Genomic DNA, 27,815 nt, shown 5'->3' with positions numbered 1-27,815 from the left:
CCTTGTTCAAGGGAATGCAGAAAAAGGCATCTTTTAAATCTAATCCTGTAAACTATTCTAGGTTATTATTTCAGGTAGTTCTCTCAGGTCTTGCATTAATCAATAATCTTTCCCATTTGCTTTCTTTATAGGTACTTGGATTCACATTCTACTAGCAAACTATGCTTAGCAAATTTGTCTATTATTGGAACTAATCCAACTTGGCTTTCTAATTTTAAAGGATGCTGTTTATACCTCACCAATATAACTCCTGGCTTAGGGGTAATTCTTTTCAATTTCCCTGGAATTTCACTGGCCCACACAATAGGAACAACTGTGTCTTCAACTTCAGTTGGGATGTTGCTGCTAACAGGAGTTTCTTCCTGCACAAGAGGAGCTGCTGCTTCTACATATTCAGTTTCAGGAATTAGGATTTCAATGTCCCCATTTTTAAATTTAACAAGTTTTCCAATAAATCTCTTCCTAGCAAAGGTTTGGGGGAGTTTGACAAACAGAGAAACTGATCAATTGTTTTCCCAATGTAACCCATCACACCAATAAACTTTACCTCACGATTTAAGTGCTGATGATCACAGATCTTCTAACTTGACAATGATATGTCTCTATGGACAGGTAGATCTCCACAGCCCCTCACCAGTGCTGTCTGTAACAATCTGAATGGCTAAGTGCAAAGGCAGGCTTAGGAGTGGAAGGTCTGGAAGACGGTTGAGGTTTGAGGGTTAGGATTTGGCTACAGCCCTAAAGGCTCTCCAGACCCTTCAGTAGGGCTGGGATTTGTGGTAGTTTAAAGGGAGGGATTCGGAAAGCATGTTTAAATTTTAACTATGAAGTTCCAGAGTAACCCTGAAGACTTGGCAAGTCCTGTCTGTGAGGCAAAGACGTGAGCATTGCAAGTTCTTTTGGTTAAGAGCAAACTCACCAAGGAGATCTGCCAGCAAGGCAGGCTGCTGACAGCCTGCTCTGTGCTTCATGTGCAGTTTAACAGGACCAGAATGAATGCATAAACTCAGCCCAGCACTTGGATTTTACCAGTGCCTTGTGCAGTGCCAGAAGTGCCCTCTGTTGATGTTGGCTTCATTCTGGGTCTTGCTTTCTCTCTCCTTCTGCACCTTTGTTTAAACAGGTGCTTTTTTCTTCTCTTTATTCAATTTCCTCAGCAGTCCATGAGCAATGCAGATTCCAACTCTGCAGAAGAGGATTTTTGCCAGACTACTACTTTCTCTGAAACTTTTTAAAAACACTTTGCAAATATTGCAACTTTCTTTGCAAATGTCTTATCTCTCCCTTGCGTCCCTTTCACCTATCTGGTGATATCAAAAAGCAGAACTGGAGCTAGTTAGGCCTGCATCTGGTACTGGTGCTTAGAGAGAACCATGGGCTACAGCTTGGGATCTTTCAGAGAGGGAGAGACTCTACTTATTGCTGCCAGTGCCACCATGTTCTTATAATCTGTTTTGCAGAGCTCAGCAAAGCACAGGTCTAGTAAAAGTCCCTGGAACAGAGGTTTATTGGGAAAACAACTGCTGTGGTGGTTACACACCGACACACGTGAATTCAGCCTACTTCTTACTGACCCCATGAGGGGTAGCTCATTCATGAGCCCATTACTGCAGAGGGAGTTGACACACAACCCTGCTGTGTACACATGCTCTGTGTAAAAGTTGCACGTGGTGACATTATTCAATATACATTGTAATTTCTATGCCCACTTTCTTAAAATCTCTTCTGTGTCCTTCAAAATGTTTTTTCTGAGATTTAAACTGTAGTACCAGTGATGTCTGGCTACTGGAGAGCATTTGGAGGGAGGTGGCTGTCTTCCAAGAGAATTTAAAGACAGTGGAAAAAACCACTTTTATACAAAACATATTGATTTCTTTCTGGCCTAAACTTCCCCTTCTCTGCTTAGAGCAGGAGATGTCAAACATCGCACTCATTTTTTTATCCTTCACAAAATTGAGGGATTGTGGTGACTCAACCTAGAGTTTGGTGGTGTGCATGCTTCCATCTAGCTTTTGATCAGCTCCACTGCTTGAGCACTGAGGACTGCTGGCCTCCAGGGACACAGATCCTCCCTCAGCTACCTGTGTGCCTCTTCCCTGTCTCTGGGGCAAGTGATGAATGGTTCTGTGGACTGGGGAGGAACTCAGTACAAGACAGCAGCCAGGCACTGTGGACCCTGTCACAAATTCCAGTGGGTGCAGAGCCCTGCTAAGAGATGCTCCCTTCCTGAGTGCCTCCTGGCCACCAGCATCTGGTCACCATGCCAGTAATGGGAGATGGAGACCGGGCTGAGTCAGATGAATCACACACACTGAGCCTGTGACTTTGTTTTTGCTGCTCCAGCATTTATTTCATTCTGCTTAATTGTCTGGGAGTTAGACTGGATTGAGTGCTCAGGATGTAGGTTTCAAATCAGTGCTAAGTTTAGAACTTGTGAGGTGTTTACGTGTCTACTCTCACAAAACAGCTGCTAGAGTCAGTAGAAGCCAAGACTCTCGATACCTTTGCCATTGTGAGCTCCTGTGCTGTTATGAGGGATCTCTTTGTCCCCTCGAGCTGCTGTGAATCTACTGTGAACAAACAAATGTCAGCTGGGATTGTTCAACAGGCACTACCTGTACTTTTTGAGACCTATGAAAAGAGATGAACGGCATCTTAGTGACAGAAAACGATTCACATTCTTGCTCCAGTTCCTGTTTGCATGTTTATCCAGATGCATTGACACATTTTTCTCAGCCACTGGCACCAGCCTCTTGGAGCTGAGCAAAGCCCAGGGGAGGAGGGAAGGAGAGGGAGAATTTGTATCTGCCTACAAAGTGTGTGTGTGTGGGGAGGGGAGGGGTGTGTAAAAAAAAAGGCCAAACCCTAGTTTCCTTGCTATGCATTAATCTGTCCTAAAGCAAAGGAAAATATTACTAGGCCCTGCATATGTAAGAATTCAGTTTGGTACTGAATTAGTGGTGCATTTTGATACAAAATGGCCTTAATACTAAAATAGAAGAACTTCCTTATTTTGAGAATAAATAGTTCCAAGAACCAGATTTTCTTTTAATTTATGGTAAGATAGGGAAAAGTTCGGTATAATCACCAGACTAACAGGTGTAAAATAAGCACGTGGAAAGAAGCTCCCAAACTAGATAACGTGTGTTCCCATCAGCTAGGACTAGAGCCACAGCCTTTTGGTAGGTAGAGAAAAATCCCATAGGACTTAAACCATGCAGCTTTTTACCTGCCTGACCAATGTTCAGCATTCATTTCCACTCGTGTGTGTGTGTAAGTTGGCCCTGTACTGGACCACAGAGGACTGTGTGATACAGCTGAGGTGAACCACAGCTGTCAGATTTTCTCTTCAAACTGAAATACAGGCAGGGCAGAGACAAGGTGAGGATTCCAGCTTTGCCTGCTCCCTCTGCTTTCCTCATGGAGGAAAGGAGCAGAGCACTATGCATGTATACTGCTTTTGTATAAACCTGGTCTCCACTTCAAGATTGAAACCTACCTTGGGCATTACAGACTCAGAAAGCTTGGGGACAGCATGACCACAAGAGTTCACAGTGAGCTCCAGCTGAGTGCACAAGCCAAAGGGTCATGAGACAATCCATCTGGAGGCAAAACAATGGGACTGGGGCTGCAACTGACAGAGGGAGCAGGGGCAGTGCAGTGAACAGAAAACAGGGTTGGTTAGCAGAATAAAAGGCAATAATGCTGGTCCATGCACAGGGGCGTAGGAAGCAGTGAGGCTGGAGTCCAAAAGGACTTGGATTGGCTGGGGAACATCCTGCACGGTACAACCCTGTACCTGCAACACTATAAACACAGGAATGAGGAGGAAGGAAGGAAACTTTGGGGCTTCTTGTCTGCTTCCTGGGAGAAACAGCAATAACTGCTGGTGGCCTGGAGACTTCAGAAGGAGAGAAGCAGCACCATACCTTCTCTCCTGACCAGCCCTCCAGAGGAATCCACCTCTCTGGAGGTCTCCCATAAAAATGTGGACTACTTTCTTCCTGAGCTGCCTGCTGTACACCCTGGGGACAGTGGCACAACCGTAAGTGCTATTTAAAAACCTAGTGATTGATAGTTGTGATGCTGAGGGAGGGGCCGAGATATCTGGGAGAGAGAGTGGGACCCTCAGAGTCATTTCCTGGAAGGGATAGACATAGGGTGGTATGCAGCACGCCATGAGCTGTGTTATGAACACAGACCCTCCTGAACATGGGAACCTCTCTCTGGAATACCGCTGCAGTACAAGAACTAGGTGAGGACTGGTGGTGGGAACAAGAGTGAGGGACTGACACAGTCTGACACAGGATGAAGGGAAAGGTGTTGGATAAAGTGAAGGGCAAAAGGAAAGGGCTGCAGGGCTGGGGATGGTTAAGCAGGAACCAATCTACTGTCAAGGTAGTTAAGCAAGGGGGGGTGAATCCTGTTCTGTCACCTGAAAGTATTTCTCTTGTATTTATCTGAAATGAACGATATACCTTCCATCACTCCTGTGAGAGGTTCACACTCTCACTCTTAATCTGTCCCCCTCACTGCAGCAGAGCAGCACCTTCTGCCCCCAGAGGAATGATTTCCTCAGAACAGAGTATTAGTGCCAAGTGTCAGTGAGACTGCTCCCAAGATGTGATGGTTTTTTTCCTTACTGCAGGAGGTACCTGATCATTATTCCAGCATCCCTGCCCTACCCCTCATTCCAGAGGGTGTGCTTGGACCTCCGTGGGGTGGAAAAGCCTATTCGTGTGGCCTTAACTCTGATGCATCCATCTGGCAACCTCAGCCTCTATCGCAAGGTCGTTCGGAACAATTGGATCTTTGAGTGCACCAGATTTCAGGTCAGAATCATTCTTGGCAGGGACCTCTAGCTGGCAGCTCCCAGCATGCTCTTTTGGCTCATAATGCCTCTTACCAGAGAAATAGAAAATGAGGATGACAAGAGTAAGAGAGGGCATGGAAAGGAGTGAATGGAAAAATCAGGGAGAGTGTTTAGTGGGAGCCTGCTGTCTGCTCCCTGGCTTTGTCTGTCCACTTGGTACTCTTCCTGTAGGGTACCTCAGCATCCACCTTGGTGGCACACTGAGAAAAGGCTGCCTGGCCAGGCTCCAAAGGTCTGGGGAAGATGGAAGAGCACCCGAATGGCAGCTGTGCAGCTAATTCTCTCCTCTGAGGAGGATACACTGTCACAGGGTGTTTAAATCTGTGATGCAGAAAGAACCAGACTTTTCATCTCAGACAGCTTCCCATCATGTCTGCTTCACTCCAAGCTTTTATTTAACGGCTTGAAAATGTACTGGGTGACTGGGAAAGACATGGGAGGGTGCACACAATCTCAGCACAAATCTTTTAGATTTTCCAAACTCATGATCCTTGTTTTCTTTGTTTGCACTGATGAATAAGAGCAGATTTCAATCTCTGTGACCCACACACTCTAGGAAACAGATTTCTCATCAGCATAGACATTTTCTTCCCTTGAGTTAAGTCTTCTCCATCTTGCTCCATGCAGAGTTTAACAGTAGACCCTTGAAGGGGTAAACACAATTTCTGTGCCAGAACTGACTCCCTTTTTTTTCTTGTCCAAGATCTATCCCAGCTGCTAAGCATTGTCCCTTGTGCTTCCATAGACATAGCCTTCAGTCACTGAGGGCCTGTGCTGGCCTTTAGAGTAAGACAGTGAACAGGTTGGCCTTGCAGTGCAGCCGAAGCAAGAAGAGCACTGCTGACCTAGTGGCTTTCCTCTTTTGTGTCCCAGGTCCCCCAACCTGCAGGCAGCCAGGAGGTGGGCACAGTCCAACTGCGCATCTCCAATGACCAGTACTTCAGTGCAAATGAAGAGAAGCAAGTCCTGATCCGCAGGGCTGGGACAGGCACGTTTATTCAGATGGATAAACCCATCTATAACCCAGGACAGACAGGTGAGCACTGCAAGGAGTACCCTGACAGTGCCCCTGCCTTGGCCTGTCCAGACTTTGTTTCCAATTTCCCATGAGGGGTGTGTTGAGTGCTTTGTGCTGTGTGGCCTTCATGAGGACAGAGGGGGTGTGCTGCCTTCCGTAGTGATGTATCTATGAATCACATTTTAGGAGCAGGAGGAGACTGGAAAGGTCAGTCTCACACACTCTAGGAGCAGAGCTGGCTTGGAAGGGGAGTAAACCTGAACATGGTCTTCTTGGCCAAGGCCAGGTGTATAGGACTGGTCTGTCTACACTGCAGACAAGGAAATGTAAGGGTAACTGGATGTAGCCCATGGGAAAACCCCTAAATTGTGAGGCTCACTGCTGTGCTGCTGCTGCGTGTTTCAGGGAAAAGGTGGTGAACAGGACTGAGCAAGGGGTTAGAGGGGCTGCAGGGCAGGCTTGGGCTGTCAGTAAGACTGTATGGGGAGCAGCGATTTTGGGGTGAGAAAAATGCAGGGCAAGTCCATTCCCAGATGCACTCTGTGTCTATAGTCTGCTCTTATCCATTTTCTCCCTGCAGTGAAATTCCGGATCGTGACGCTGACTGAAGATTTTGTTCCTATTAACAGCAAGGTAAATCCTAAGTGAAGGTGAGGAAGTCTCCAGGTTCCCTCTGATGGTTCTGCCTCATTTACCACCCCCATGCTGGGGAGGCTGGGACAGTCCCAGCACCCAGGGTGGCCAATGCCAACCCTCAAGCAAACCAATTTGGAACAACAGTGCCTGCTTACCACTGACTCTGCTGTTGCCCTCACAGGACAGCTGCTGGCAGGTGGGAAGGTTGGTGCTGGTCATGGTATTTGGGGAGTGTGCCAGTGCTCCCAGCTAGCTGAATTAGCTGTGTGCACCTGCCCCCTGCCAAAAAAGCAGGCAGGGCTTCTGGGGACATCCATGGGCTGCTAACCACAGGCATAATTGTCAGACAAATTTGTGTGCAGACCTAGCCAGACCCAAGCTGCCAGAGCTGCCCTCCCACAGCTTTGGAAAGCTCGGTGATTTGTGGAGTGTGTGGCACCTAAGGGTGGCAGGAGAGTCTGAGGCAAGCTGCAAAATTTAAAGAAAAATTAATTGATATGGGAAAGGATACACATGAAATGATTATTAAAAAAAAAGGAGGGAAAACAGTATAATCAAATTATACAGACTTACTGCTGGCAGCAGCTCATTCTCCCCATGTCCAGGGAGTGAGAAGTTGCCAGAGACTTGCATATCTGCTGTCCAGGAAACTGCAAGGCTAGCATCTTTCTACAGTGAGCAATTATACCTGCAGCCAGCAGCTATAGATATTTCACACTCCTCTGTCCTCAAGCAATCTCAGGAGAGCCAACAGGAATTCATGCCATGACAATTAAATACTGAAGGGCACGCATGAGGACAGTTGAATCAAATCCTTCTGGACTGAAATAAAGGAAGAGATCCTGCTGGCTTTATTGCTGACTAAATTTCCTCCTTTTTGGGCTATTGGTGACGTCCTAGAATCACTCACTCCTTTCTCCTCCCAAAAGAGAAGTCATATCTCTTATATTAGTTAGATAATAGAGTAAGCAATACATTTCCTTCTTTGCCTACAGTTGTTTCATGAAGATATTTGACCATAAATGATTGATGTCTATGTGCGAGTATAAGCAAATTAGCACTATAACTGTTAATAATGCTGTGATGAAAATTCAGAAGAGGTCAGATTTATCCAAAGCTATTAAAAGGCTTGAATGCACTATGCATTAAAGCTATAATATGTAGTTTTTAAATTAGATGAGTTGAACAAGGGTGCTGTTCACCAGCATGTTTTGGTTTAGCATTGACATTAGATTGAATTTATGAAAATAATTAACTTGCATATATTTTTTATTTCAATGAAAACAGAGTTGCCTATGATAACCTGTATTAAAGCTCAGAATGATGAATAATGTGAATTAAATGTCAATTACATGTTTATGGACTGGTTACTCTCTCAAGTCACTGTTCCTGCCTCCTTATGCCTTGTGCTCACAAATTACGTTTTCTTCACCTCCTGGCTGATAGATACAGTGATATAAGAACAGAGAATTAATGGGCCTAGAAGGGGTGAAGTATGTCCTCCTTTGTCCCTCTCTGTTACTGCCAGCTGCAGTCAACATTAATTCATATCTCCAAAGCTTACCTCCTAGGTCAGGCATTGTAAAGGAAGATGTGGGGTGTATCCTTCTTAGAGGTGATGCAGTTCTGCTAATTTTTGAGATTTATGTTACAAAACTGAGGCCATTTAATGTTTGTGAACTTGGGATGGTGGTACTTCTGAGTATTCCTACTCTTCTCCTTTTTATTAAAGCAAATTCTACCTTTCACAGTTGTAGAATATCTATCAAAGTGCATCTTAAAAATTCAGGGATCAAAAAGCAAATCTAAAGAATAGCACAGATTTTTATGTTATGTATCTTCCTTACTACTTCAAAGCAATTCTCCTGGTTTCAATAGGACCAAGATTCTTGTGTTATAATGTTTGTCACAATACTTTTGCTGGGTGGGTAAGATAAGTTTATCGGGAGGTTGCTATGGCATGCCAGTTTCTGACATTGCTGTCTGTTTGCTTTGCAGTACTCCATGGTGGAAATCCAGGTGGGTGTTTCAGACTCCTCGGGTGTTATGAGGAAAGGTACTTCAGTATGGATAGAACCTAGGCTTCTGTCTTTCTGATTCAAGTTACTCTTCTTAGGCTCTATGCATGCACATTCTCTGTCCAAATGCTTCCTATTAACAAGCCTTGATGATCCAAATGGTTCAGCTTCATCCATTGCTACATTCAGGAATGCCTGCCAGACCTTAGCTAACTTTTACAGTTCATCTTTACATAAGATTGGAGACCTTTCATACCTTCTTTTACAATGACAGTAGAGAGTAGAGTAAACCTGGATGGATTGGGTTCACCTCTGTTCGTGCTTCAGTACTCAGGTCACTTTACCATCATCTGAGAAAACAGCAGGAACCTTTGAAAGTCTCTGAAATCTCTGAAATGCCTTTGAATCCAGTGGGATCTGGATAGAGAATAGCAGGTATTGCTGATGAGTGCCTTTTCTTTCCTTCCCTTGCACCACAGGACCCAAACCAAAACTGCATTGGCCAGTGGCTGGATGTGAGACCAAAACAGGGCATTGCAGATCTCTCTTTCCAGTTAGCTGACAAACTCTCTCTGGGAACTTATACCATCCGTGCCCAGTCCTTTAAGTCCAGCTCAGTCCAGTCCAGTACCTTTAAGGTGGAGGAACGTGGTAAGGAGAACAAAGAATGGGATGGAAGAAGTTGCTTGTTTGTTGCTTGCCTGCCTGTGTAACAATGTAAAGCCAAATATTGTAAACTAAGATGTACTGCATGAGGGCTAGGACTGAACAGAAATCTATGGAGTATAGAATGTGCAATATCAGAAATGAACAAAAGAGACATCGTGCTGGAGATTCCTGTAGAAGGTATCTGCTAACAACTAGGCTGGTGCAGAGTGAGAATACACTGAAGACTTCTTCAAGACTGTTTTTGGGAAAAAAAGGGGATTCTTTCTTTGGCTTCCCTGTTTTTAATTAATGCTTGCTTTTACCTCATTAATATGTTCCTTCATGGGACTCCAGCCTTACAGGAACACACTCTTGCCTTTTGTGATCCTGTGTCCAGGTAGTCTTATGCCTTTGATGGAGTAACTCTGAGGTTTTTGTTCCAGTGTTGGAAAAGTTTAATGTTTTCTTCGAGGGACCAGCTCGGATTTATGCTTCGGATAAAACCTTCCCGCTGCGTGTGTGTGGCAGGTAAGGAGAATTTTCAGGGGAAATGAAAGAGCTCACCAAAACTGTGTCTCTCCTTCCATATATCTTCTATCTCTTGAATCCATCAAAGAGAAGTGACCCAAGAAGGGCCAAGCACAGCCATTCCTTTCGAAGAATCCCAAATAGTGCAAGATTCAAAATGCTGGGTTCTCCCTTGGGGAAGAAGGACATGAGCCATACTAGAGAGAGACCATTCAGCTACAGGGAGACTTGTTCTAGGCAAGTGATACCCTGCTCTGGAAGTTGTGTGTACCCAGCCTTGGAAGACCTTACATGGGGAAAACCACTTATCTGATATGGGGCAGATCTGCTCAGGTAAAGGAGCAGGAACTGGCATTTCTTTAGGGGGTTATGCTGTTCCTTCTCACTTGTATGCTACTGACCTTATTACCTTCTTAGAAGCCGCAGGTGTACTTCTCTAGTTATGTGGTCATCAGCAAAAACTGAGCATTTGAGGGTGAGAAGGAAGGCAGAACCTCCGACAATATAAGCACAAAGGAGGAAGGGGAATTGTCTCAAAAGCACTTTGTACACAGATAAAGGGGGTGAACTCATTTGTATTTGGGGCTGCATTGTCTGGAGACTTTTGGTGTCTCTTTTGCCGCTAGTCTGACATAATTTCTCATAAATTGGGACAGTTATAATTAGGTCATATGAAACTGTAGTAGCAAATAGTACAGCACTCTGAATCTCCAGGATGGGTCATAAATGTCTTCTTTTTATTGGTACTGTCAAGAGCATTGCTCCAAAGGGACAATCAGAGGGGAGTCAAAGCGAGGAAAGGCTGCAAAGCAGGCAGAGGGAATTTCTAAACTGACAAGGGCACACTTCTGCTGTACCTTGCAAAAAACAGCAAAGCAGGTCTGATGGTGGAAACAAGAATCCAAATCATGAGATAATCCCATAGTGAGGTAGGTCTGAGGTCACTCTGTAGCTCTATTGCTGCCACTTGCTGTTGCTCTCTGCAGGGACACTGGTTTCTGTTGCTTTCACACCTGAACTAATATCTTCACTGAATGCTGCTCTGTGCTGCGTGGATAAGCCTGGTCAGCTCTCTGTGTCTGCTTGCAATTCCAGGACAGCAAGTGCCCAGAAGTGGGAGAGCTTCAGGGAGTGTGTGTCTGTTCCTGTCTGTGCTTTGTTTCTGCATCTGTTGCATGACAGACCATGCTATTGCACTCCCTGAGTACTCAATGTACTATATTTTAATTTATGCCTATCTGCTTGCCAGCTGCACTAAGGCTTTCATCAGGAAGGGCACCTCTGTGGACCAATGTGCTCGACAGAACACAGAAGTGCCTCTGCCTGGCAGCTCCTCTGGTGTTCTCCCCACAGGTACAACTATGGGAAAGCAGCAAGAGGGACTGTGTGGGTGACTTTGTGCCAGAAGGCAAGGAGGAGGCCTCAAAATGCCAGCAAGGACATCTGCAGGGAATACAGAGGTCCAGTGAGTAAAATCCTGGAAGATATATTGGTAGTAAAGAAGCACCACACAGGACTAAGTGTCAAGGGCTAAGTGAACAGAAAGAACTGCTATGTAAGGAAGGTTTGCCAACCTCCATAATTATATGTAGACTAACAAATATGGTTTTATTCAATTAATGCAATTATTGTTCCCTAGACCTGCTAAGAAGCTTGCTTTATAACTTTGCTTATTAATGATTGGGTCTAGAAAAGAGTAATTTCACAGAAAGTTTTAGAATTCTTTTCTTTTCTGGAAAAAAACATAACTTGCCAGAAATTGATGCAATGTAAGAAACAACAACTAACAGAGTTTTCTCAGGTACAAAACTACTGCACTATCGTGAAGCTATCCTGGTGCTGCACAAAGATGGCAGAGGCATCGTTAATTCCATAGCCAAATCACACAGTGGCTTTCATACTTTATTTTGTCTTTTTATTTGTTCACAGATTCCTTATTGTTCATTTCCATTCCTAACAAAGTATTTAATAACTGTGCTCTTCCCTTGTACATATACAGTTGAAAGCTTTTCATGCTTTATGTTTTGTCATTATGACTTGTTACAGTAGTTGTAATCTTCCAGCTCTGGAAATGATTTGTTACTTTGAATGTTCATTTGTTTTTCCAATTCTTCTAGCTAGATCTATTAAAATACTGATGTATTTGCTCTGTGATTCATTTAGAGGAGTATTAGTATTTAGAGGAGTATTCTACTAAAGCTGGAAAGTTGACAACATTGTAGCTTTGATAAAAGTGTGATGCATGTTTTGATTTATATTTCTACAATATGATCAACACATATTCATGTATATAAAAGAGAAAATATAGAATTTAAAATATGAACCATATCTATCTATCATAGAATCGTGGAATACTTTGAGTTGGAAGGGACCTTTAAAGCTGATCTAGTCCAACTCTTCTGCAATGAACAGTGACAGCTTCAACTGGGTCAGGTTGCTCAGAGCCTTGTCCAGTCTGACCTTGAATGTTTCCAGGGATGGAGTATCTACCACCTCTCTGGGAAACCTCTTCCAGTGTTTTACTGCATTATTATTTGTTGTGTCAACAGTTATGACAGAATGACTTGTACTTCTGAGTCCTCCCCTTCTCTCCAGCCCCAAATAATATCTACCACTGCTTATTGCAGACAGCGAGCAATGGTTGTTTCACCTCTTCTGTGAGCACATCAGTCTTCAACCTGGCTCCCAGTGAGGAAGACAGCAAACTCTATGCAGAAGCCTCTCTCCTGGAGATGGGCACAGGTACCCAGGCGCTCATCAGGGAAGGCAAGGGCAAAAAACCCCATTCTGTGGCTCTGAGGGCCAGAGAGGGAATACCTGCTCCTCTCCTCCTCCCTGTTGCTGGGACTGTCACAGGACACAGAAAGGTGCTCTGCCAGCAGCAGGCGGATGAGGTGTGACTGGGAGAGTGGTCTGTGAGGCTACAAAGAGTGCTCACAGACATCGTAACTGAAAAAGGAACTGCCACAAGAGCAGCCTCCAAACCTTGAAGAATGCTGGTGTTGGGAAGTTTGAGACACTCTGCTTAGAGGGCTTGGAATAGAAAAGTGAGATTAAAATAGGGTAGAGTTGTCATCTCCAGTACTAATCCAGCTTCCCTTGCACTCTGCATTCCAACAGGGGTGCAGATCAACAGCTCCAGCCAGATCCTCATCTCCAGGACAGCTGCAAGGGCAGTGTTTGAGACACCTAATGAATATTACATCCCTGGAGTACCCTACAGGGGAAAGGTGATTTTCTTCCTTTGCTTTTTTGCTCCCCAACATTTGCCAAGGAATACAAATTTTGCTGACCCCTACTGTTTTCTGCTTCTCAGACAGAATACTTTACCTCGCACTGTGTCACATTACCTGCCAGTTTGGCTCCAGTTGCTGCATTTCAGATTCCACGTTGAGTTTACACCTCCAGCTCCCGCTGAGAATGATGAGTGGTGTCTCAGCAGGGGTGCTGGGATGCAAGAATGTCTCAGCTGTTGGCTAGGAGATAACTCCTCATGCTCCTCATGGAGCAGTCTGATTTTAATCATGTTCAGTTTAGGTTTAGAGATGAGGGAGCTTTACAGTTCTCCTGCCTTCTTGGGGCCAGATTGAAGTTAAGACCACCTACAAAGGAAGATCTATGCTTTTCAGAAAGAGGAAGGTTTTGAGTTATGACACTGGAAAAAATATCTAACTTTGCCTTTCTTGCCTCACCCTGTTGTCATCAGATTAAGGTTCAGGATCACTATGGAATTGGTATGAAAAACAGAAAAGTTTATCTTGTGATAAGATTCATGAGGCGTCGGTTTATCAAAACATACATCACAGATGGCAGTGGAATAGCATCATTCAACCTGGACACAACTGCCTGGAACAGCTCATCAGTCTCTTTGGAGGTAAATACCACCTCTGTATACAGCAAAGTGAGAATCCTTGAATTGTGTCAGTGCTCCCCACTCCAACCCTTTACCCTTTAGCCTTGCTGCCAGTTCAGTCTTGGGCTCACCACACAGCTCTGCCTGTGTAGAGTCAACAGGAAGGCAGCGAGCCAACAGTCTTTCCCAAACCAAGCTGATGACATCCTAACACAGCACTGAAGCTTGAAACTCTTGATTTCTTTCAGGGAAGGTTCACACTGGAGGATCACATACACACACCTCGAAAAACTGACTTCACTTACACGAATGCGTACCATCACCTGCAGCCCTTCCATGTCACAACCAAGAGCTTCCTGGACATACACCCACCTACAGAAACACTGCCTTGTGGGCTGAAGCAGAATGTCCAGGTGACCTTCACACTCAGTCGGGATGACCTGGGAGAAGACACCAGCCGTATAGGTTTTGCATATTATGTGAGTAACGATAAAGGCTGGGGGAAAAGGCTGCACTGAGGGGACCAGACCACAGTGTACAGTTGAGGGTGTAATTTAGGTCATCCCTGGAGTGACAGCAGAAAACACTTGTTCTCAGAGAACTCTGTGAATGCTACACCCAACAGGACTCAGCCTGGCAACACCATAATCTGGTGGGGCCTCAGTCACTTCCATGGATGGGAGGAGGCTTCTGCCTTTGTAGCCCATCACCCCCTTAGCCTCTGCTAAGACTGCAGTGGCAAGTGTCTTGTGCAAAGTCTGCTGTCAAACTCTTGTCCCTTTAAAACTGGATGGAGGATCATTTTTTCACTGTGGTTATCAAACAGCTGCTCAGTGGAAATGGATTTTGGTCTGGCCTGGAGGCTAGTCTACTGGGGAGAAATACCTTAGTTATCACTCACTAATCTCCAGTAAACCCACTACCCATCCGTTGTCCAAACTGGACAGATTAGACCAGAATCTCATGTGTTAAAGCTTCTCCTCCCAACTGTGATGTCTGCAAATCTGCTGGACCTAAAGTCTGGGACTGTATTCAACCCACAGTTTGTTTTGAAGGTTTTATTTTGCTTATGAGAGCAAGATGCACATAGGTAAGTGTGGCTTCACTCTGGTGGCAAACAGCAGTCTGTTCATCCCGTTCATCCCATGTCCCTCTTCCTACAGGTCACTGGCAAATCTGGAATTGTTGTCAGGGGCCAGAGGATTATCCAGATTGGGAAACTGAACAGTAAGTCTGTGGTAGCCAGACAATGGGAAACAGTTGTGCCCGGGGGGTTTCTAGGTTGGACAGTGAGAGTTACCAGAGTTTCTCCCAAATTCCCTCACTCTGTGGGTCTTGAGCAGTCAGCAAACAGAACAGAGGGAGGCTGAGGAAGCATTTGTGTCAGCTGAAAGAGGGCAAAAAGGGAGAATGGAGGGGAGGAAACAATGTTGGGAAGAGATCGGGAGGACCTAGGGAAGATGTAGTACATAGGGTCAGAAAATGGAGGGAGGGCAGACAGTGCAGCAGCAGGAATTGGTTTGACATTGTGGGATTATAAAGCTGAAAAGGAAGAAGGGCAGAAGGAGGTCTTGGTGGGGCGGTGATAAAAACGCTTTACCTTTCTTTCCTCAGTGTTGAAGGGCTCCTTCTCCATCCCTTTGACCTTCACTGCTGACTTCTCCCCATCACCTTCCTTAGTGGTGTATGCCATCTTCCCCACTGGAGGGGTAACAGCTGACAGCATCCGTTTCAATGTTGCCTTGTGCTTCCAAAACCAGGTGAGGCTCACTTCTGTGTCTCGGGGAGAGCTGACAAGGAAGAGTCAGGAGACCTGAGGGAAGGAGACCCTCAGATCCTTTGAAGAGAGAACTGAGGAGAAGAGAGAAAGGGAATATCTTCAGCACAGTGCCCAGGGGCCAGGAAAGCTTCAGCAGTGACTTCTGTTCATAGCAGTGGCTGAGCAGGGGAGATTCCAGCTGGTCTCCCTCTTTCTGTCACCCTCCTCACTCCTCCTCATCTCTTTTTCATATTCCTTTCCTGGTTTGCTGCTCAAGGTCAAGGTCGGATTCCCAGACAAAGAAGCCCACACAGAGTCAACAGTGCAGCTCCAGCTGCAGGCAGCCCCTGGCTCTCTGTGTGCAGTGCAGGCAGTGGATGAAAACACGTTCTTCATGAGACCAGAGAGTGAGCTGACAAGCCGAATCGTGAGTGTCTGTGCAACCAGCCAAAAACCATGGGAGTGATGGATGTGCTGGGGAAGGCAGGCAGGGGCTCTGGCAAGGGGAGCCGGAGGCTAATGAATGAGGAGATCTTTGGAGGAGAAAGCAGGGCCTGCCTAGGGAGATGGGCAGGAACAGATGTGTATGCTAGGCGAAGGTAGAGTGAAGCATCTGGAGGTGGTATCTGCTCCTTGCCTGATTCTTCCCTACCTGTGAGTTTCCCTAGGTCTATGGTTTGTTCCCTGCTGCCTTCCATCGGGGATACCCTGCCCAAGTAGAAGAATATTCAGATCGCTGTGTTCAGCCCCAGTCCACGTCATCTCTGCTACAATGGAAGCCACAGAATTCCTTTCAGCCTGACATCTTTAACCTCTTCCGGGTAATCACCTCGTGACTTTTCCCAAAGCTGTTGCAATTATGAGCATCTGAGATTATCTTTCTCCCCAGGCAGTCTGCAAAGGCCTTGCCTTCTCCAAACAAACCCTGTTGTCTGCCCTGACCTAGCTGTGTTGTCTCAAGAGATGTACAATCCTGTTATGTGTATGAACACCTGTATTTCCCTCCCCAGATGCAGAAAGCAAGATGAGATCCTGGACCATCAAACTCCAATATTTTGGGCTTGAGAATGAGGTCCTGGGCTATGTACAGTTTGCCTACAGTATTAGAAAAAAGACAGGGAGCGATCCCAAGGATTATTGACGTGGCTTACCTGTTAGCCTGCTCTTAAGCATTATGGGCTGTCCCGAGGCAGATCTCTTGGTGTCTTCAAGGCAGATCTCCTCTAGAGAGGACTAACCTATAGCAGTATGGACACAAGACCTCAGACCTGGGGAACAGAACCTGTCCTCTTTTATTTAGCAATAAGACACATCCTAGAGGCTTTTTTCACAGAGTAGGAACATCTCTCCTGTCTGTGGACAGACCCAGGGGCCTAAATGTCCTAGAGCCTAAATGGGGGGTATGCTCCCTGTCACACCTCTGTATGACTTCAGAGGGCACATTTCATACAGCTATTCTCTCCATTGTGTTTGAGGGGATGGGACAGGACACTGACACCACTCCTGTATGTCCTTGCCACTGAAAATATATCGAGAGGAACAAGACATCCCAGTGTCCCCAGAAGAGTTGTGGTAGCTTAGTGATCTCATGAGAAAGAAGAGACTGGGGAGGCTGTGCCATGCCTCCCTCAGCACTGTGTCTGCTTGTGCCAGTGCTGCTCTGGGCTGCCTGGGCACCAGCTTGTCCTAACTGCAGTGGTTTTCTGAGTAATTTTGAAGAGCAGTAGTCACTCTTCCTTGCTCACAGACACTTTTTTTGCCTTCTATGCCCTCCTTCTTTTCCTAATAGAACATGGGACTGAAAGTCTTCTCAAACCTTGTAATCAAGAAGCCATCTCAGTGCTCTCGTCGGGTGGATAGGAAGCCAATCATGGGTGAGCTGCACTTTCAGCCTACCTGGGACATAGGGTCACATCAGATGCAAGAGGCCTCTGATCTTTGGGCTTTGCTGGTGGTGGATATTAGCTCTCTGAGGAGTAATGGGTGTTGCTGCCACAGTCTAGCTTCCCAGTCCACCAGACTTAGTAGGAGTGATCAGTCCCTATAAACAGGGCTCTGAAGAATGTCACTACCTGGATGTTTCCTGAAATTAAAGGATGACACTCCCTTTCCTGGCATAGACAAACACAAGTGGGGACCAGGATCTGTTTTCCCAGTGACTATCCCCCTAGGATGTGATGAGACCTGGCTTCTGTCACCACCTGCGGCCACAGGGACAGTCACGTTCTTCCTCTATGTCTCAGTTTGCATTTGCTAATTAAACTAGGCTGGCTCACATGCCAACCTGTATTTAAACCATTGCTTGCAGTGGGCTGTGAGATTTATGCAGCAAGCAAACAGTACTGTCATTCACAGAATTAAAGACATGGTGGTTAAAATGGCTCCATGAAGGTCCCTAGTTTCTTAAACACTAACTCTGGGTCAGATCGCCAAGAGGCTTTGTCTAACCAAGTCTTGGAAAATTTGAAACCAGCTCACTGCAAGCTGGTTCTCCTGTTACCACTCTCTTTTCCCTTTGTGTTTTCTCTCTTCTGTGAAATCAGCCCATTCCCTTGTGCTTTCCTCTGTCAGACTCTTCCCACATCTCTCTTACTGCTTGCTTTGTCTCTTGCCCCAGTGCTAGGCTGTCTATCATTGGCAGGGTTTACCTCTCCCACTCTCGTGGGACTCCTTATTCTTTCTTTCAGGGATGCCTTCTACAGAAGACCAAAGAATCACTAAGGAACAACCTCAATTTACAACACATGGAAGACTTCACTACTATTTATCTGAAACTTGGATCTGGAATCTGTTCCCTGTTGGGTAAGTGATTCCTGACTTTAGAAATGAACAGAAGACTGATCTCATTGAATCTTGGCTGACCTGCATTTGTGCCAAGTCCAGCCATAGGTGTAAAGAGAGCTCTGCATGCAAATTTTGTGGCTCTTCACTGCATTTGTAGTGTGTCAAACTGAAGGATTAGTAAACTTTGAGGTGCAGAAGTAAAGTGTACCCAGATTTAGAAAACAGCAATACACTTCAAGACCAAACCACTACATATTTGGGTACACTCTACTAACTTCTTATTTTGGTGGGTGCACTAGCTAAATTTGTAGCCCCTGTTGCCACAGTGCTTAGGTTAACACTGATGAATTGGCATGCAGGAGGATATGGTGCTGCTGCTTCTCCAGAACATTAGGTGAGTGTACAGAACTGGAAGGGTTGGGCAGTATCTTGCTCAGGAGAAGGGCATAAAGTCATTACTGATGGCATTTAAGTAGGGTTTATGGCTTTAGGGAAGAAATTGCTGAGAGCTGCCTTGCTGTGAGTCAATGAAAGGCCACAAGCACTCCCCATTGCAGCAGAGTGGAATGAATTTCTTCATGCAAGTGCTCCCTTCCTCTCAGCTCCAATGGAAGCAGGAATATCTCCATCACAACACCTGCTGCTGCCACAGAGTGGAAAGTCAAGATGTTCTGCTTGGCTGGGAGGGGGTTTGGCCTTGCCCCAACCACAAGCCTCAGAACAGTTCAGCCCTTCTTTGTGGACACGATGTTGCCATATTCTGTCATCCGTGGAGAGACCTTCCTGATGAAAGCTACTGTCTTCAACTACCTGCAACAGTGCATACAGGTGTGTGCCTGTGCCACAGGTAACACTGTGTGGGACAGACCTACCTGCCCTCTGGTTTTAGGGCGCATTGTGCCAAGCCATCTCACCTGAGTTGCCCTGTCACTTGCCTGCATCTGTCATTCCCTCAGATCCATGTTGCCCTAGATAAAACCTCAGACTTCCAGGTGGAGCCATGTCGGACTTGCAGGGACAAGGAGTGTCTGTGTGCAGAGGAGTCTAAGACCTTCATGTGGAACATGACAGCAGTCCAGCTGGGTATGGCAGCAGAAAGGGAGTGGTGATGGGGAACCCTAAAACTGAAGTGAAAGGGAGTGCGAGGTCCAGAGAAACTGGCACAGTCTTGCCTCCTCTGGATCCTGAAGTTTGTCCTTAATGGTTCAAACATGCAATCCATCATGTCTGATTTCTCCCTTTCTACTTAGACAGACTCATCAGAGAGGGCAGAACTGAAAACATGGAATGGAGAACTTTTGAAGAGAGGGCTGTGGGACCAGCTAGAGAGGAAGAGACTGAATGGATGTGGGTGGGGGAACCTTGTATTGCTGGTCCTGTACTCCATGTGCAATGGGAAGGGCAGACAGGGGTCCAAGGGGCTGCTGGACCTTCTGTTGTTACAGTCATGTTGCAGTGTAATGAAGTCTCTGCTGGTGAGGCATCGTCGAGTTCCCTCATGCTCGCGGTATCTGAACAAGCTGTCAGGACTGGCTGGTTCACCTTTATTGGCCAAAACACTTGAAGCATCTCACACCACTGTCAGTTAAAGCAAGTTGACTCCATTTGGCCACAGGTATAAGAAAAGGGCTCTGTTGAATTTATTTGCTAGGGACTCTGAATATCACAGTCAGGACAGAGGTACTGGACACCACGTCACGGTGCGGGGGCAGGACGCCCTTGCCAGCTACCATGAGGCGGAGGCACACACTGATCAAACGCTTGCTGGTCCAGGTCAGTATGAGAACAGGCTCACTTCTGTCTCTGGGTATCACTGCCCCTGGAGAAAGGCAGACTGAGATGGGCTAAAAGGTTTCTTCTCCTCAACTTTTGGCCAGCAATAGCATACCAAAGCTGTGGCTTAGTTCACTTTATTTCTCCCAAGGACCTAGCCAAATCTATTCCCTTCTTGTGATACCCTTTCTTGAGCTTCATTCACATGTCTGTGTTTCTCCTTGTACCTTTTCCTGCTTTTTATGCTGTACATGAGCTTTTGTATATGCTCACTGACCAGAGAGCCCTGTCCCTCGGGTTTACTCTTGATCTCTTGAGCAGTGAAGCAGGAAGCCTCAGTGCAGACCTGCCAAAGGTGAAGAGGATGGGGTCCCTGAGAGCTGGAGACTAACCACTGAATTCAGACCTGAACTTGCTCTGAAATTTCACTGTCGTTTGGGAATGTTATGTGCATTCTTGTTTCTCCTGTCCCATGCTCATGTTTCTGCCTTGACAGCCAGAAGGTGTGTTAGTGGAGAAGTCTTACAGCTCCCTTCTGTGCCCAAGACGAGGTATGTGCCTGAGATGAGGTATGTGGGCAGCCTGAATGGTTCTGCAGCCTGAAATAATTAGACCTGAGAGTAGAACTAAACTGTGGGAGGTTTGATTAAAGAATGTTCTCAAATGATTTTTCACAACAGAAATTTCACTTGCCCCACAGACAGGAGAGAATAAGAAATACTACTTCCACATGTGCTGTCCTACTAAATTTGCCACCGAGTAAAGTACCCTGCTCTGTAGTCTCTTTCCCACACTGCATTCCCCAGGATGTTCCTGGGGCTTGATAGTCACCAGTGACAGCTGCTTCAACCTTCCCACCCTGTCTGTACAGCATTGCAAGTCTCTCCAGGATGTTCCTCTGTTGAGTGATGTCCAACTGTGACTCTTGTGAGGCTTGTGAAGCGTAGTAAATTGAGCTGTGAAGCTTGGTGAGCTCTCAGCCTGACCAGCAGCTTTCACATCTGACTTCATCTGAAAAGTTTCCAGGCAGTGGAGCTTGGTGCAATGACCAGGACAGACTGTAGGAAGCAGTCTGTGTGAGCAGGATGTAGGCAGTGTCCCATTTACCTGTGCTAGTCTTGTCCCTCCAGTTAGAAGCTTTTGACTTGTTTTTTCATGCTATACCTTTTATCCCATTGTTATCAGGAAACATGGCTGAAGAACCTGTGTCCCTTCACCTCCCTGACAATGTAGTAAAGGGATCTGCCAGGGCTTCCATTTCCATCTCAGGTAAGTGACTTCTATTGTGGGCTCACAGACTACTGTTACCAAAGAACAAGGCTTAACTTGGTAATGGTGTGAGAGGATCCATTTGACATGAAACTGCTCAAAAGAGAGGATGCTGTGTTTCTATTCCCTGCAAACACCAGGCTTTCAGATTTTTTTGACTAGCATTTAGGCTTTCATGGGAAGAGTAATCTGTAGAGGAGAATAATCCTTCTTTTTCTAGCTAGGACTTTGGAGCAGAGACTCCAGGCCATTAATTTTACCAGGACTTCAGGACCTTGGCTATTCTGTGTAGATACAAACAGCAAAGCTCAAAACCATCTTGCCTCCCTGTTAAGGTTCACTGCTACAGCAAAAGCTCCTGGAAAGAAGACATTTTTCTCAGCATTACTAAGTTGCAAAAGAACACTTTGCAGAGGCTACTGGGACCAGACTTACCTACCAATTAATACACCTCTTTGCACTGGGCTCATTTACCTGCAGGCCAGAATTAGTACGAAGCCAGGCCTGGCATAAGTAGCCTTGAATATTGTGCAACAAAACCCCAAAGGAGAAAACAATACAAGGTTTTTCTGACTGGCTAGAGGACATATGGACACCTTCACACCATCTGACTAGCACCCCTGCTGGCTTCCTCACATTGTGATGCTTCACATATGGCCAGGTACAACAAGCCTGGCTAAAGACCAGCAGCATTTCAACCTTTCTCTGAGTGCTGTTGTATTTGTCTGTCTGTCTGACACAGACTGAGCAGCTGCAGCTCTGCTCATTGCCCTTTACAGACAGTACTTGTTATGGTTGGAGCTCTTCAGACTGCAAAAGCTGATAAGGGAAAGTTCCTCAGGGACTCCATAGTGTGGTCACCCTGCGTCACAATGCCAGAGTGGGAAGAGGCAAAAAAGTCACCAGTCTCCATCTTGCACTCTGTTGTTTTCTCCCCTTTCCTCCCTTCTCCTGTGTTTTCCTCCTGTCCTGAGATAACACACTATTATCCACTGCTTGGCTGAAGCAGCACCTCAAAGAAACACTTTCTTTGTTTCTTACACCCTTGTATAGGTGACCTCATGGGGACAGCACTGCAGAACCTGGACAACCTGGTGCAGATGCCCCATGGCTGTGGGGAGCAGAACATGGTGCTGTTTGCCCCTATTGTCTACGTGCTGCAGTACCTGGAGAAGACCAGGCAGCTGACCCCTGAGATCAGGGAGAGAGCAACAAGATTCCTGCGCAATGGCAAGTACAAGAGACCCACCTTGCTCCTCTGCCTTCCCCTGTGTCCGACATACCAATAGCTTTTGCCCTTGCACTCGCTCTGTCAGTGTTACTGTTACTTGCACTCCCTGTGTGTTGCTGTGCCATATTAATCACTGTTCCCATCTCCTCAGGGTATCAGACGCAGCTTCTTTATAGGCACAGAGATGGCTCCTACAGTTTCTTTGGGCAGAAGGATGGGGAAGGAAACACTTGGTAAGCACTGCAAATATCCCTCACTTCTGATTTTTCCTGTCTGGGTCAGAGCAGGCCATGTGCCTGAGAAAGCTGATAGGATGTATGCTCCTTCTTTTGGATGGAGTCAGCAGGAACTATGGCAGGGAGAGAGACTGAGGGACTTGACTCACCTGAAAAAGCAGTCAGGCAGGGCTGCAGAGTTTCTGGGAAAGTGGAACAACAAAGATATGGTCCCAGGGCATAGGAGGTCCTTTTTTGTCTCTATGGTCCTGCTGTTGCCCCACAGACAACACCAGGTACCACTGCTGGTGAACTGCCAGCCAAGAAGGGTACATATGACTGGAAAAAGATCAGGTAAGAGCAATAAAATATCCTCTCCTCAGGGATGGTGTTTGGTAGAGTTGAAAGAGCTGCCTTGGCACAGCTTATGCCTATGGGACCAATGGAGAAAGGAAGGGAGGAAGAAAATGGGGAATTCAAGATTTTCTCTAGTTATCTGGGGGAGATGAAGTCCAACAGGTAAAAGTAGAAAGAGCAGGAGATTTTTCACCTGTGAAATGACGGGGTAAAGCAATAAGTAGTACATAAGTAGTATATTTGTGGAGCTAGGGGTAGGGAGAGGAGCAACTTAGGTGGCTCCTGTGGACCATTTCCAATTTTAGGTTACTCTTCTTTATGAAAATTACTCTTTTTTGGCACCCCAATATGTCAGTGTTAACTTCAGGGACAAGCACCAGGAGATCTCTGACTTTCTCTTTGCCTTTTTTGTGTTTGACTCTTTTTCTCACAACTCATCCTCTCCCTAGGTTGACAGCTTTTGTAGTCAAGAGTTTTAGTCAAGCCAGAAAATACATCTATGTAGATGACAAGAACATCCAGGATGCCTTACGCTGGCTAGAGCAAAACCAACTCCCCAGTGGCTGCTTTGCCAGCAAAGGGAGCTTTTTTCACTCCTCCCTAAAGGTAAATGAGGGCCAAGACAGGTAGCACTGCTGGGGAATGGCTGGACAGATGTTGTGACAGCAAAAGATTGTGGGATCCCAAAGGATTTTAGAAAGTCAATCTGCAACTTGTGCAACCGGTCTTAAAGAGAGCAGGGTATGGGGCGGGAAATGTGAGAGGGATGCTTTTCCTTCTGGGGAGTCACTGCCTGTACTCTCCTAACACCAGTGAAGAGAGTGAAAGGTGCATTTCCTTCACAGGACAGCATGGATGATGAAATCTCCCTGGGGGCGTATGTGGCTGCAGCACTGCTGGAGATGGGTCAGCCCCTAAAGGTGAGGATGCCCATGCTCCCTCCTGCCCTCCTGTGCGCTCCCACATCCGGGTACCACTGTGAGGATACACCAGCTTGTAATGCTGGCGTTCTCCAGGCCAGGAACAGGGAGGGAGCTTCTGGGAGTAAGCCAATGTTTAGTCAAATGGTGGCTCCTCATTTCTCAAAAGAGTCAATGCTGTAAAACTGGCATGGTGCAACAATGTTTGGTTGCTATGGCTCCCAATGCACACTGGGGCTGCACTGCCCCTTTTCTGAAGAGACTGTGTAACTTAATGGATTTCTCTGGGGCCACATCAGGAAGACATAGTGTGGCTCCCTGGAATGAGTTCCCCAGCCCCCTGTTTTACCCCTGTCAGAGCTTGGCATGTGTCTCCTCCCAACACAGGGCAAGCTGATGCAGACTACCCTCCGCTGCCTGCAGCAGGTGGTTCACAACATCACCAACATCTACACAGAAGCTATGCTGGCCTATGCCTTTGCTCTGGCTGGGGACTATGAGACAACCCAAGAGCTGCTGTACAAACTGGAGGAACAGGCCATCAGATCAGGTGCTGACTGCTGAGATCTGGACCAATGTATGCCCAGCTAGTGCATAATTTATTTCACAAGCTGTGAGGGTGACTTATCAGAAATAGTTTTCTCAGCCTGGAAGATTTCAAGATCCTTTTGAGGGAGGAGGTAGGAATCTAAGACCAGATGAAACCCTGGAGAACAAACTGAAGAAAGTGATCCTGGCCTGACTACAGGGAATGAGCTGAAGGAGCTCTGAAAGCACTATGGGGTTCATTTCCTGTGAACCCCAAATTATGTCCTCCCCAAATAGCCTTCATGGTCCTTTTCCTTCTGCAGGAGGACAAATCCACTGGAGCCCCAAGCCAAGCTCTCCAGCTTCCATAGACTTCTGGCCTGGTACTCAGTCAGTGGACGTAGAGTTGACAGCTTACGTGCTCCTGGCATACCTCTCTAAGCCACGGGTGCACGCAGGTGACATGACAACTGCAGCTGGTATTGTGGCATGGCTGACTGAGCAGCAAAATGCCTATGGGGGTTTTGCCTCCACCCAGGTAACAAGTAGCTCCCTGTGGATTGATATACTTTTGTACCCAAGGCTGGCAGGGCGAGTCCTCTTGAGGTCTTCCTGTTCCAAGTCAGTATTGCTAGAGCTGATGCTTTCAAAGGGGTGACTGTCTCTCCCTCTCTAGGACACAGTTGTTGGCTTGCAAGCCTTAGCAAAATACGCAGCAAGGATGTTCAGCACATCAGGCCAGGCAACTGTGAGGGTGAAGTCCCAGCGGGCCTTTGGGAGGGCTTTCCAAGTCAACCGCCAGAGGCGGCTGCTGGTGCAGCAGGCAGCACTGACAGAGATCCCAGGGCAGTTCCTGGTGCAGGTCCATGGCAGCAGCTGTGTCTTTGCTCAGGTGAGGTGATGGGATAAATGTGGAGAGAGGAGGGAGGAGAACTCTGCCTTTTTTCCCTTGCATGAGATCATGCCTGGCCTGCCTTTTCTGCTCTTGGTTCTTACCCTGCAGATAGTGCTGAGGTACCACGAGCCTTCCCCACGTGCTGCTGTGATCTTCACTCTACGTGTCAGCACAGAGCTGACCAACTGTAGCCAGGCCAATCCACGTGTCCTCACTATCCGCATCCTTGCCAGGTGACCCCAAGGGTTGTTTCCTCCTCCAGAAAGATGTACTGTGCTTGGGGACAGCAGCCAGGGCTCCAGTGGAGGAACCCAGCACTTGGGGTGAACAGGACAGAGGGTGAATTGGACAGGTGGATGGCATGGGGGAGGAAGGTGCTCGCCAACTCCTGTGAGAGGGAGCAGTGGCTGCCCTGTCCCCAGTCCCAGATGGGCTACCTGACTCAGGGTCCTGCACACAGGGGATAGTGGTGGAGAGAAGGGGGGCTGGGAGGGCACTATTCTCACAGAGTCAGACTCTCTGTCTGCTTTTTCTTCTCCAGCTACATCGGGAGCAGAGTCACATCCAACATGGTGATCATAGAGGTCTCCCTGTTGTCCGGATTCACGCTGGCATCCAGATCCAGAACGTTGGTAAGGACTTAGGAATAAAAAATCCCCAGCTGTGATAAGTGGGTCCTGCCTGCTTACTCCTATTCATTTCAGGCCATGAGGTAACTAGATTTGCAGGGGACCTTTGCTGTTATAATTGAACCAAAACCTATTGTTTTTATACAGGCCCCAAAAGGGAGATAAGAGGTGGTTCCGATTGTCCCTCTGACACTGTTCTGACTTTGGCCAGCAGCAAAATGTATTGCTGGGTGTGCTAATACTAGGATTTCTTTCTCAGAAATTCTAAGACAAGATTTCTTAGAGATACTCCAGCGTTACCAAAAAAATTCTTATTTTTTTCCAGTTTAAGGCATAAAACTGAAACATTAATTATTTGCACAGCCTCCATGCAGGTCTTTAAGAGCAGTCTAACACTCAGTGAGACGAGATAACATGAATCCCTACTGGTGTCTGCACCTGTTTGCTGACCAACACATCAGTCATATACACTATCCACACAGCTTTTTGTCCCCAGGTGGGAGATTCCTTTAACTGAGCAGGGACACCATATTCATAAATGTGATGCTCACAAGGGATATCCAGGAGAGATAGCAAAGATATAGCCACTAAAGAAAGCCCTTGTTTGTGAGAAAGACACAGTTCCACAGAAAGTGCAGTTCTACACCACCCCTTCAGTGCAACAGTGAGTCCCTCAGGTCAGGAAACCCTAAGAAAATTGCTCACAAATTTCCTTGCATTATTGTTTCCTATCCCAGCTGGAACACAGAACCATCATTAAGAAAATAGAAGTGGAAGCTAATGTGGTCTACATTTATCTGGAGAAGGTAAGTGGGAACAAAAGCATTTGTTTTAGCACAGGAAGAGCAAGAGGCCAGAGGACAAGGAGTTGTGTGAGAAGCCAAAGGCTGGTTTAGGCAAGGAAAGAGCACTGGTAGAACTGTGGGCAGAGGGAGCTTGCCCAATTTAATTGTCATGGGGTTGACATTTGCCATTCCTCATACAATACTTCATTTTTCAAATCCAGAACCTCTAAAGGAATCAGAGAGGTGTTGTGCAGGAAAACACTCAACCTAGGGAAGATGAAGATGCAATGACGTCTCTGTCCCATTCCTTGCTAATTTCCTTCCATCTCCACTAGCTCAACGATGAATCTCAGACTTTCATTCTGCAACTGGAACAAGTAATTCAGATGAAGAACTTGAAACCAGCCAGCATCAAAATCTATGATTACTACCAGCCAGGTGGGTTACTGATTTTACTCTGGAGTTGGGAGCTGGGCTTCTAGTTCTCTGGCTGGGAAAAGACATGCAGTCTTCTCTGTGTGCATCCATGTGTAATCGAATTCCTAATTTCCTTTTGCAGAGGAACGAGCCTTGGCTGACTACAGTGCTGTCTGTAGTTGAGGTAGGAAGCAAGTTCCTGCATGACACAAACAGTGGTATCAGGAAATGGTGGGTCTTGATTGTGAGAGAGGGAATGTAAGCAAAGACAGGAAGGAGAATGGTAATCAGTGTGGAGTGTATATCTATCTAGAAAGAGGAACTGTCTGTGCCTAGATGTCCAGGATGGGGGCTCTTTTGCAGCCAGGGAGGCAGCTGGAAGACTCTGGTGGAAGGTGGAGAAAAAGACAGCGTCTCTCAAAGTAAGAGTGAGGAAGGAAGGACTGAGCACCACATGGGGTGAGAATGCAGGTCTATAGCAGCTTGTGCCAACAAGGGCCCTCAGACCCAGACATGGCTCCACCCTGTCTACCCCACACTGTATTCATTGCATGCTAGGAAAGGTGGATTCAGGGAGCCAAAAGAGCAAGCTGAACCTGGGAAGATATAATATTTTGACTTGTGGGGTGACATACCCAGAGGCTTGAAGGAAGATTGCTAGTTAGTAATAGCCCGAAGC

The 27,815-nt window shown here is 46.5% G+C and overlaps 1 protein-coding gene across 1 annotated transcript; it reads left to right on the top strand.

Moving 5' to 3' along the window:
* The first annotated feature begins 3,986 nt into the window (after nt 1–3,986).
* A2ML1 (alpha-2-macroglobulin like 1) lies at nt 3,987–27,319 on the top strand. Its single transcript, XM_051779899.1, has 35 exons — nt 3,987–4,045; nt 4,649–4,832; nt 5,747–5,909; nt 6,472–6,524; nt 8,526–8,546; nt 9,025–9,196; nt 9,637–9,721; nt 11,075–11,186; nt 12,349–12,463; nt 12,842–12,951; nt 13,428–13,595; nt 13,823–14,053; nt 14,738–14,801; nt 15,189–15,334; nt 15,611–15,760; nt 16,002–16,154; nt 17,123–17,186; nt 18,018–18,135; nt 18,720–18,945; nt 19,074–19,200; nt 19,769–19,890; nt 20,387–20,441; nt 21,076–21,159; nt 22,213–22,389; nt 22,542–22,623; nt 23,412–23,568; nt 23,808–23,882; nt 24,270–24,432; nt 24,734–24,948; nt 25,087–25,302; nt 25,414–25,538; nt 25,847–25,937; nt 26,672–26,740; nt 27,055–27,157; nt 27,279–27,319. The coding sequence occupies exons 1-35, from the start codon at nt 3,987–3,989 to the stop codon at nt 27,317–27,319; spliced, it is 4,296 nt and encodes a 1,431-aa protein (XP_051635859.1).
* Nucleotides 27,320–27,815: the final 496 nt, after the last annotated feature.

This window comes from Manacus candei, unplaced genomic scaffold (assembly GCF_025592945.1).
Source record: "Manacus candei isolate 608988 ecotype Guabito, Panama unplaced genomic scaffold, ASM2559294v1 h1tg000014l, whole genome shotgun sequence".
Classification (NCBI taxonomy): domain Eukaryota; kingdom Metazoa; phylum Chordata; class Aves; order Passeriformes; family Pipridae; genus Manacus; species Manacus candei.
The sequence above is the reverse complement of the archived record's forward strand: the minus strand, read 5'-3'. Positions and strand labels throughout refer to the sequence as shown.

Bases quoted from the DNA above. Each gene is read 5' to 3' on its own strand.
- A2ML1 (XM_051779899.1), top strand. From the start codon at position 3,987: ATGTGGACTACTTTCTTCCTGAGCTGCCTGCTGTACACCCTGGGGACA. The intron at 5,910-6,471 runs GTGAGCACTGCA...TTCTCCCTGCAG, and splicing joins CTATAACCCAGGACAGACAG to TGAAATTCCGGATCGTGACG. The intron at 26,741-27,054 runs GTAAGTGGGAAC...CATCTCCACTAG, and splicing joins TCTACATTTATCTGGAGAAG to CTCAACGATGAATCTCAGAC.